This window comes from Primulina tabacum, chromosome 6 (assembly GCF_025594145.1).
Source record: "Primulina tabacum isolate GXHZ01 chromosome 6, ASM2559414v2, whole genome shotgun sequence".
NCBI lineage: Eukaryota > Viridiplantae > Streptophyta > Magnoliopsida > Lamiales > Gesneriaceae > Primulina > Primulina tabacum.
Genome location: NC_134555.1, coordinates 5,373,312 through 5,384,493, shown reverse-complemented (window position 1 = coordinate 5,384,493; position 11,182 = coordinate 5,373,312). Strand labels below are relative to the sequence as shown.

Genomic DNA, 11,182 nt, shown 5'->3' with positions numbered 1-11,182 from the left:
CACCTTGTCCTCAAGGTGAAACTCAATCCGTATCCTTCCCATTGCACCATCAGAAGTTGAATCCTTGTGTTGTCTCCATTCTTGCTCCGATCTTGCTTCGACAGCGGGGAAAAGCCATGTAGGACCTTACGACCACTGTACCTTCGAATTAATCCTACTAGACGCCACCCTTGAGTGATGTATGAAGCTTCCATTTTAATCCATTTGACCAAGATGGTCTTTGGTCCCTCCTAGACCACATAAGAAATTCTACGGAATTTGATGCTTTGTTCCCCCAAATTTTTCATTCTAGTATCCAATATAAAGGATTTTTCTATCAGATTCCGCACCACTCCAGTTTTATGTGGCATTTGTTTTGAAAATTCACCAGTATATTCAACTGTCTCGACATGTGAAATTGCGAGAATGTGCACAAGTTGATAAATTAAGTCGATATATCAATAACAGTGGGAATTTTTTTGTATTCTGGAAGTGCGAAATCCCCAAATCCCCTGTCATAATGCCATGTACCTTGCTGAATTTTGGCTATCCTTAAATCTAACTCAACTTTGATGTTGCCAGATGTCATCTTTCCTCCTTGGTTCACATATTGGCAGTCTCTCTTGCAACCTTCCGAGAATTGAGAATAGCCAACATAGTAATCAAAGGTTGGTTGCCAGTATTTACTTTCTCTCAGAGATCACTCAATCCCATAGCTATCATAAGAGTAACTAGACCCGGTTTTCTTTTCCTTTTACGAATGGTATTTTTAAACGAGCAACTAAAATCGTCAATGTATACATGGCGAGAAAGATCCCCCATCCACGCTATCACAAACCCAAGAAAAAGTGAGGAAAGAATGTAACAAAACAATTATGGTCTTTAGTAAATTTGGGGATACAGAGAGAAGATTGACTTTGAAATCTGCCATATGCAAGACATTTTCAAGTGTGATAGAATCAGTGAATGGTACTGATCCTATGCTAGCAACATGAGTCTAATCACCATTAGACAATTTCACAAACTTAGTGGGAGTTGTTGTAAACTTAGAGCTAGAGGGATGCACATGTTTTCTAGTCATATGTTCATTTGCTCCACTATCTATAATCCAATGCATGGGTATTTCAACAGAATGTGATGTACCTGCTATATTAACCACTGCTCAGTAGGGGATCGCACTTTGCAGCCACCTAATAGCTTCATGACCTCAACATACTGCTCAGAAGTAAATATAGAGATTGTAGGACTGATTCCAATGACAGTTCCATCAGGTGAGAAATCCTGTTGATCAACTTCATAAGTGTTCACATGTGTAGGAGGTCTTTGGGGCTTGTAAACCTTCTTGGTTGATCCTCTAATCTGTGGCTTGTATTAGCTTATGATCAAGGGGATAGTCAACAAGCTTGTAACATGTCTCTTTAGTATGTCCATTCCAGATGCAATGGTCACATCTTAACACATCTTTCCTCAAATGATGTACCTTGCTCTGATTAGAGAAGAATGATGTGGATGGTGTTTCAACAGAAAGCAACGATCTATGTGATTCCTCTTGTGATATGATCGAAAAAGCTTGCCCTACTGTAGGTAATGGACTCATCATTAAAACTTGACTCCTAATAAGAGAATAACTCTCATTCAATCCTAACAAAAATTGCAATAACTTTTGTCGTTGTTCATGTTCTACATATTGCTTGGCACCAACACATTCACACGATGGCAATATAACCAATGAATAATATCCATCCCAAGGTTGTTTCAACTTGCAGAAATAAGTAGATATATTGCTACTTCCTTGTTTAAGTTGACCAATTTCTCTCTGCAACAAAAAAATCCGTGAACCATTAACCTTATCAAACTGTTCCTTGAGATCAGTCCATACCACTGAGGCATCCGTGTAGTAGACTATTCCTCCAAAAATCTCTGTGGAAACCGTATTCATGATCCAAGATAAGACCAAAGCATTACACCTCCCAGTGAAGCAATGTAGCATGACCAACAGCTCGTCTATCGCAAGTGCCATAAATAAATCCAGTCTTGTTTTTCACTCGAAGCGCAATAACCATTGATCTACTCCAACCACCATAATTTTCTGTGCCTACTAACGTCTCATTAACGAGATTCATACCAGGTGTGTCTGATGGATGAATATACATAGGATCATTGAAAGCCACTGCTGTTGCCATTGATTGAGTTGCTCATTTCAGGAAATCGGTTTTCCAGATCTGTACAAGGGTGCTATCAGATTTTTCGCAAAAGAGGAATACTTCAATGTCTCGTCTCTATCGAAGAGTTTAAACAAACCTATCGTCGAGCTGAAATCAACAACTAGCTTGATTGCGAAGATTTGATCTCAATCAAACTACGCGATTGAGAACAATATCTTAGATAATGAAGCAATTTCGGAATCAGATCAAAATTTTTCTCTAATACCATGTTAAACAACAAGAAGGAGTTTATTCATTGATTGATCTCTACTCAAAGAGAGAAAATATTTGCATCTTAGAACAATACACTGAAAATGAAAAATGAGTTATTCAGCTATAACATAAATCAGAAACTGATTTATATGATTTCTTCTAAAGCTAAAGCGTATAGTAGTAAAAGAGTGTTCTACTAATGTATATCACTAACAAAAATAAATATTGACGATATATTTTTTATTTAATGAACTCAAGAAATATTGTATAAAAAAATTAGCATGTCAGTGCTATAAGTTTTGAGAAATAAAATCATATTTATTTAATGAAATGGATTTTACTGAGGCTGTATTTTGATATAAGGATTTGAACTCTAATTTTTTTTACATGTAGTCTTCTATTTTACTAATAAGTTATGTCTTCAAATTCAATTAAAAAAATAATCATGAAAATTAAAATAAAAATAAAAAGCAGCGTCCACTATCTTTGATAGTTGCACATGGCAGCTTGGACACTGTTATTAGTGACGTTTTGCCTTAATTTTGTAAAACTCCACCATAAACCTTATTTTTTTAAATTAATTTTTTTAAAAATCCTAGTTTGTTTGATTTGATTGATCAAATTTGATATATAATTGTAAATTATTGTTCTGTATTTTTAATAATTAATAAAATATCAATGCTATTATTTATTGAAGTTAATATTGTAATTTAAATTCAACGATTTGATCGATATAAGATAAATAATTAAAGATTTGAATGATATAAAATGAATATTTAGTAGATGGATAAATAATATAACAAAATAAATATAAAGTATGATAAAATAAATTATCAAAACTCAAAAAGATTACTATGCCTAAATTCATAAAAATTGTACATAACCAATGAAAAGGATTACACTGGAAAAACATGATAAACCAAAACATCGAATCGATCGATTTAATTTAATACTATGTTAAAAATATTAATTTCAATCTAATCTCATTCCTGTTCATTCATTTCTAATTCGCTGAATAGTCGAGTCAAATCCGGTATAACTTGTTTTGTTTTGACTCGGTTTTGGATTGGATTATATATCCAATTTGATAATCCAAAATACTATCAAGTTGGTTTGGTTTAATTATTTTGTAATCCGAACTTGATTAAATCCAGTCTATTATGTATCAATCAAGTCATAACATCCATAGTCTGATTCCATCAAATTTGTACCCATTCATTTATCTCGTTAAGATTAAAATTAAGATTTATGATTTTCTAAAATAATAATAATAATTTAGGAAGTATTTGGGTTTGTGGATAGATGGAAGCATCTTTGTTGGGACTTGGGAGTGAGTTAAAGGAAAACCGCACTTTAAAATAACAAATTAAAAATAAAAGAAGAAAAGGAATAAAAAACTAAAAAAATAAATAACAACAACAATAATAATATAAATAAAAAAAATAACGATAATTTGTCAAAAATCCCTAAATAAAACAAAAATCTACTTTCATTCCCTATGTATAAAAATGTGTATGAACTCTCAGGGCTGTAGGGTGTATTTTTTAGATGAAACTCTGGTATAAAATATTAAAAATTTGATATTAATATATGATATTTGAATATCAATTATTTCAGATATGATACTAATATATGATTTTTTAGTATTCAAACATATATATAAATATTGATATTAGTGATAAATTTGTCTTTTATGATTAAAATAAGTACAAAACATTAAAAATTTGATACTAATATGTAATATTCAAGTACTAACTATTTTAAACCTGATACAAAAGTTAAGATTTTAAGTATAAATTAGAACAACCTTTTTAATATTAATATTTGTTTCACATGTTTATGTACTAAAAAATCATATATCAGTATCAGATATAAAACAATTGATACGTAAATAGCATGTATTAGTATTATATTCTCAATGTTTTTTTAATCGATTTTTATCAAAAAAACAAATGCATCGTTACAAGTACATTTTATTGTGAATCAGATAATATAAATACATAAATTTTTTTTATAAAAAACTGAATGTAAATTTAAATTTGAGAGCACCAGATGTATTACTACTAAAACAACAGTATGTACATCAACGGACAAGAACCAATAATACTCGAGCAAGCAGTCGTTGAATTGTCATTCTCGGCTTCAATAAACATAGGTATGATCGTTAGGAAGTACGGTCGCCGGAGTAGAGACTTGACCAGGAGCTATTCCGGGGCCAATAGCCTATCCGACGTCGTCTCCGATTCTCCTTCCCAAGAATTCTCTCAAGATGTTTACAATTTCACCTTGTCGTCCCAGGACTCAGCTCGCTGTAACTGGTCCGATCCCTACGGTTTCAATTCATCCCAGGAGACGAGGAAATTGACGATTTTTCCCTCAGTAAAGGATGGGGATTTTGATGGGGGGTTGTGGAAACCGAAGAAAGTGAAGTTGTTTGACGTTGATTTGGAGACATACGGTTCAAGTTCGTCTCAAGATTCGAGAGAATTTGCAATTCCGAGCTCTGGGTATGTGGGTGAAGATGGGATTTTGGAGTTTTCTGATGGGGGTTTCCGGAAACCAAAGAAGGTCGAGAAAATCAATTCGAATCCACACGGCTTTGATTCATCTCTGGAGATACACCAGAGGAAGGGCGGGGAGAACAAGGCGTTTGAGATTTCACACGGTGAGTTTTGGGAATCAGAGGAGTTCAAGAACGTTGATTATGATTCATATGGGTTAAATTCCTCTCAGGAATTGAGTGAATTGGGGATTTCACTGCCAAGAAAGTGCAAAGCTGATGGTGATCCCTGGAAATTTGACGAGGTTTCTAGGAAACCCATCAAGAAGAGGAAGAAGGAAAATGTGTTCTCGCAGAAGAAAAAAAATAAGACTAAGATGAAAATCAAGGAGTTGGTATCTGGCGATGTAGGTCTCACCAGTACATTGATGGAGACTCAGGAGTTTGGGGAGATGATGGAACACATGGATGAGGTGAATTTTGCATTGGATGGATTGATGAAGGGACAGCAGGTGACCGTTAGGAGGGCAAGTCTCCTGTCATTGTTATCTGTTTGTGGAGCGGCACAACAACGGAGGCTTTTAAGGGTTCATGGGTATTTTTCCTTCATTTTATAAAAGCTATCATTATATTGATGTACATATTCAATTGATATATATTTCAAACTTTTTTGTCTAATTTGTGTTGATATGGTATGTATGGTTTAAAGGAAAAGATATTGTATAAATAGAAAATTTATAGATTTTTCATTTTTCAGTTTCAGTTTTTCGAACTGCAGTACTCATGATATAAGTCTAAACTCATGGGCCTTTATGATATCGGAAAAAGTTCAAGTAACTGAAAGAAACCAAAACAGGAATCTTGTCATTCATTGCAATAGGAAGCCGAGATTAAATGCTATATCAAATGATGCATTTGATTTTTTTGCTACCTTTGTAGTGCTCTTGTCTGTGTAGTGAGAGTTCTGAAAATTTTCTCATTTTGGGGAACTTTTTACTGATTTGTTGACGACCAACCTGTTACTTTTGTTATCTTTATTAGAATGGCCAAGACAATCATAGATGCTGTATTGGGACTCAGCTTTGATGACCCTCCCAGCAACCTTGCTGCTGCTGCTTTATTTTACATTCTGACAAGTGATGTGAGTGATTTCGATTTTATGTCATAGCCTGAATTTACTTTATTTGTCGGCATTATAATTTGCTACCATATAAGCATTACTTTAACTGTAACCTCTAAATTATTATTTGTTTTCAAATTCATGCTATATCAGGGTCAAAATGATGATCTACTGGATTCACCAAATTGCATTTGCTTTCTGTTAAAATTGTTGAAGCCAATTTCATCTAATGTTGGCAAAGAAAATGCACCGAGCATTGGTAGCAAGCTTCTAGGCATGTGCAAGAATGCTGGTTTTTTACAAAATTCAGCCAAGGGAACGGATTCCAGTGTTGCTGCAATATCACTCAAGGTTCGTGAGATGCTTATCAATCGCAAGGAAATAAAGCCAGGGGGTGATTGTGATAATGGAACAGAAAAGCCCGAGTTGAATCCCAAATGGATTAGTTTACTTACAATGGAGAAAGCTTGCTTATCTGCTGTCTCTATTGAAGGTTTAAATCACTTACTGCTGCAATTTTATAAAAGTGATGTCGGCTTTTTATTTATCTACTTTCAAGGTTTTATTTTGTTGGATAGGATGACCAATGATTGTCTAAATAGTTTCGACTTTCAATTTTATATAGATTAGGTGGTTGATTATGTCACATATAACTCGTCGGAGTTTTAATTACCTGTTGTAGCGTATTCAAATTCTAAGGAGTTTGCATCTCTCCTTTTGAACAATCACTCAGAAATCCTGTAATAATTATCTTTGGAAAATATTTAATTTGTTTCTTATGTACATCTCGAGCCCACAGATACTTGAATTATTTGTCCTTTTTTTTTGCTTGACCTCTGATAGCATTTTTTATGATATTCTAAGCTTGTTTTTTTAATCCCAACCTTGTTTTCTCTAATTTACTTACCCGATGGCAAACGATGGCTTTTCATTTCACTGTGTAAAACCTTTATTAGCGAGAATAGCGCATACTGCAACAGTCTCTCTTGGTTGTCTTGTATCTTTTAGTTGCGCATTATCTCGTATATTGCTTGTTACTTTTGGTTGAATAATATTTTCTCAATTCTCAAATTGCTCATGTTTTCTTTGTAAGTTTTCTTCTTAATTGCTTGTTATTCAATCGATGCACTCTCTTGATAACTGAGAAAATGTATATTCTCCTTGGTGATTTCTTCCCTGAAATTTTGGTATTAGTAAGTTAGAATCATACAATTTATCTGTTCTTTTCCAAATTTGTTAGACAGCTCTGGCGCTGTACGGAAAACTGGTGGTAACTTCAAGGAAAATTTGAGAGAATATGGAGGACTTGATGCTCTGTTTGAAGAGGCAAGGAAAAATCATTTTGTTATGGAGGTATGGGCCTGTATACTGTTTTTCTTGGTTTTATTATATGGTGGACAATACATTGACTGATAGATGCTGCTCAGTCTTGACAGTTGAAATGATGTCTCCTTGATAGCATGAAAAATATTTATCACCTATTGTCAATGAAATGGCGCTTGCTATTTCTGACTGGTCTTTGCATATATTTTAGATCTTATTAGCCATTTGATTTGTTTATAGTGTTCAGAGATATTTTTGCGCTATGTTACTTAATGCTCATCACATACAGGAATGGTTGGAGCAGACTTATGCACCAGATTCAAAAGATACTATGGGACAAGAAAGTCTAGTATTGCTTTTGAAATGTCTAAAAATCATGGAAAATGCTACATTTCTTAGCAAAGATAATCAGGTTCTATATTTTGTGTCAAACACTCCGCATGCCTTTCTATTTTACTTGAACTTATTACCTTATGTTAAATTACGAATTGGCAATTTTCCATATTGGGATTTATCTGTAAATTTAGTGCCACTTGCTTGGGATGAAAGGAAAAAATGATGGTCAACAAGCTCCAAATTCTTTCACAAAGCTCATTCTGAGCTTCATTAAGATTATCTCAGGTATCTTTTCTGTATATTGCCGACCTGTGATATGTATCTTATGTACCTTGTAGTTTTTTGTTGTCACTGGCGTTAGTTTATTGATTACCTTGGTCTGTTCTTGTTTTTGTCAAAGCTCAAGACTTGATTACATTTCTGATATCTAGCAATGGTGCATTGTTCCCCAGGCATTTCCTTATTCAGAAGTTTCCCTGGCAGTTCTTTTGATAAAAAGTTGTCTGATACTTCCAACGAAAGCAGTCAATCTGGTTGTAGCGTGGAATGGACTATTTCTCAGAAAAGTTTCAATGCATCACAACACAATCAATCCCTGATTTGTGGTCAACCAGAATCTTTCAAGTCTTGTCTCGAACCTACTCAGGTTTCATCTGATCCTCTATTGCTCAAAATGAGAGTAGAATCTTCAAAAGCAGGGTCATGCAGTGGATCATTCAGGAACTCAAACACTGTTTCTAGTGTGAGATGTTTTGATTCAAGAATGGAATTTGGCAGTGGAAAGACCCTACTCGTGGGTACTAACATTGGAGCTATGGATGACAGCCTAGATCCTTTTGCATTTGATGAGGATGACTTTGAACCCTCAAAGTGGGATTTACTATCCGGAAGGTTAATTAAAACTCACTCACAAGAAAGTAGGCCAACCATGAGACCATTTAAAGATGGGAGTCACTCCCTACTAGTGTTGAGCCAGCAAGAGTCTAGCAACAGAGAAAATCCTGATAATCAGGAGGCATCTTGTTCTTCAGCGGTTGATGAAGAGCAGTCCATCCTTCTAGCAGATTGTCTTCTCACTGCTGTCAAGGTAGTTTTAATATGTGACATTTGTGAAATCCCTTTAAATTCTCATGAAAATGACAGGAACATCTATGATTTATTCGGTTGTTCTTGATGATCATTATATGAGCCTTATATTTTTTTCTGTTTGGTGTTTGCATCATCTTGGGGGAAACTATTGAGGTTAAATGGCATCGTTGACTTTTCCAGGTTCTTATGAACTTGACCAATGATAACCCTGAGGGTTGTCTACAAATTGCAAACTCCGGTGGACTGGAAATTTTATCTTCACTGATTGCTGATCATTTCTCATCATTCACCTTGCCTTCGCCACACAGTGATGATCTGAGAGAGAGTAGTTTGTCACCTAGATCAAGTTCGAAGATTGATCTCCAGAGTAACCCAAGTTTATCTGATCAAGAGTTGGACTTTCTTGTGGCTATTTTAGGTTTGCTTGTGAATTTGGTAGAGAAGGATAGCTGCAATAGGTAGTAGTTTTGTCACCTGTCAGTTTTCGTCGTTGACGTTTATCAAGTGGCAGTATTATTTTTGCCCGCGTAAATTTTGTTTATGTACTTGAGAAATTAAACTACTTTATTTGATTCCAGAGCTCGGCTTGCAGCTGCTAGTGTTTCATTACCCCACCTGGAAGGCAATGGACTGAATAGAAGAGATGTGATCTCGCTTCTATGCTCAATTTTTTTGGCTAACCAAGGAGATGGTGAGGCTGCTGGAGAGGAAAAATGTTTGTCCTTGGTGCGGAAACCATTTTTGTTCTGCTATCTTAATGCCTAATGGGATAGTATGTCTCATAAATTTGCTTTCTGGAATTGTTTGCTTTATTGTTGTTTGCTCTGAGGAAAGAGATTGTGAGGAAGCTGATAGTTGAAACAATAGCAAATGATTGAATGGTCTCACAACTTTATTAGTACCTATTGAACTTAACAGATAACTAAGGGGGAGCTTATGTGTGGTGTCTTTCTCAAGAGGAAATATGCTTGTACAAAGTTCATGAATCTGAACGCATGTTGAGGTCGATTAAATTTTTGGTCAAATTTTGTTGACAACTCCCTGATTTGTTGGCCTAATTATGCAAACACCATATTGCTTATGATCATCCTTGCAACAACTTATTTAACCTCATAACTACTCTCATTATTCTGACTTTTAGGGAGATGCCACAGATTCATGTTTGCTAATGATTTTAGAAACTGAATAATAAGTTTGTTTGATGCAGGAGGATGAAGATTCCATATTACAGGGAGAAAAGGAAGCTGAAAAGATGATCGTAGAAGCTTATGCTGCTCTTCTTCTTGCATTCCTTTCAAAAGAAAGGTTAGAATGCAGTCACAGCCCTTATGTTACATATAACATGTGTATAGATGTGTGTGTGTGTGTGTGTAATGGGTTCATTTCTGATTTATTGATTTACTCATATTCATGACTTCCAGTAAGTGCACGCGGAACTCCATTGCTAAATGTCTCCCCAAGCAGAACCTGTCAGTACTTGTTCCAGTGTTGGAAAGATTTGTGGTAGGCATTTCTTTAGTAGCTCACCTTTGGCAAAGCATGATGAATGCACCAGTATAATTTTTTTCTCGCAAGTATACTCATTTATGGCCTGTGATTTATGGATATTCCTAAAAATTTGATCTGAGTCCGTTGGATACACCAAGGATTTGAGTCAGTCTCAATACTTGAGAAATATATACATAATAAATTACAAGTATGTCCATAATTTGTTGGCTTATTTTGTCAATTTATAATGTGATAAAATTGAGTATTGCAACATGTTTGAATCTTGATATACTTACTCGATATTATCGATTTTCTTATTTTCAGTTCCAACAATTTACATGTATTTTTCATGTATCACCGACACGTGTGTGTAACCATATTCTTGCAGTGTTGTGTCTTAAATTGTTTGCAGCATCGTGTCTGTGCCTGCGCAACATTGGTTGTTATAGCTGTTATAATCACCAAATACACTGAAGTGAATTATGTTTTGAATTGATGGATAGCATTTTGAATGAATCATTTAACTTTGCACAGGAATTTCATCTGACGTTGAACATGATTTCATCGGAAACGCACACTGCCGTGCTGGAAGTTATTGAATCATGCAGGATTCATTGAGAGCTCTCAAAATTGCCAAGACAATGAACAGCATCGCCGTAGTATTCCCTCGGTTTCGCTGTAGAGTGTCTGCTATCGTGATTTTGCAGTAAGTTGCGATCTAACCACAGGGGGGGTATCATAATTCTTTGTCTGTTCGGTTTTGTATATTTTTTCGGGTCTCTTGTGGTTATCTTATGTATGTATTTCTGTGGTCCGGCAGTTGGCTATCTTACATGATGATGGAGACTGATATGATTGTATACGAACAATTGGCAAAAAGTTAACCATTTCTGTCTAAATCTGTTTGTTATAGTTAATTAGTCATATTCA

The 11,182-nt window shown here is 34.9% G+C and overlaps 1 protein-coding gene across 2 annotated transcripts; it reads left to right on the top strand.

Annotated features, from left to right (window-relative positions):
* Positions 1-4,491: 4,491 nt before the first annotated feature.
* LOC142548952 (wings apart-like protein 2) lies at positions 4,492-11,182 on the top strand. 2 transcript variants are annotated; one of them, XM_075657618.1, is made up of 12 exons: positions 4,493-5,491; positions 5,938-6,037; positions 6,170-6,509; positions 7,257-7,369; positions 7,629-7,751; positions 7,867-7,960; positions 8,128-8,762; positions 8,945-9,222; positions 9,343-9,490; positions 9,972-10,069; positions 10,186-10,267; positions 10,787-11,182. In XM_075657618.1, exons 1-12 carry the CDS (start codon positions 4,554-4,556, stop codon positions 10,868-10,870), a joined length of 3,033 nt encoding a protein of 1,010 aa, XP_075513733.1. In that variant the 5' UTR covers positions 4,493-4,553; the 3' UTR covers positions 10,871-11,182. The 2 variants fall into 2 exon arrangements, with proteins under 2 accessions (XP_075513734.1, XP_075513733.1); XM_075657619.1 differs by lacking the exons at positions 10,186-10,267; positions 10,787-11,182 and having other exon boundaries at positions 4,492-5,491; positions 9,343-9,536.

What these genes read in the sequence shown, in the direction of transcription:
- LOC142548952 (XM_075657618.1), top strand. Translation starts at nt 4,554, where the DNA reads ATGATCGTTAGGAAGTACGGTCGCCGGAGTAGAGACTTGACCAGGAGC. An exon ending in TTCTTAGCAAAGATAATCAG is followed by an intron (nt 7,752 to 7,866) that starts GTTCTATATTTT and finishes CTGTAAATTTAG; the next exon opens with TGCCACTTGCTTGGGATGAA. An exon ending in AGGAAAAATGTTTGTCCTTG is followed by an intron (nt 9,491 to 9,971) that starts GTGCGGAAACCA and finishes TGTTTGATGCAG; the next exon opens with GAGGATGAAGATTCCATATT.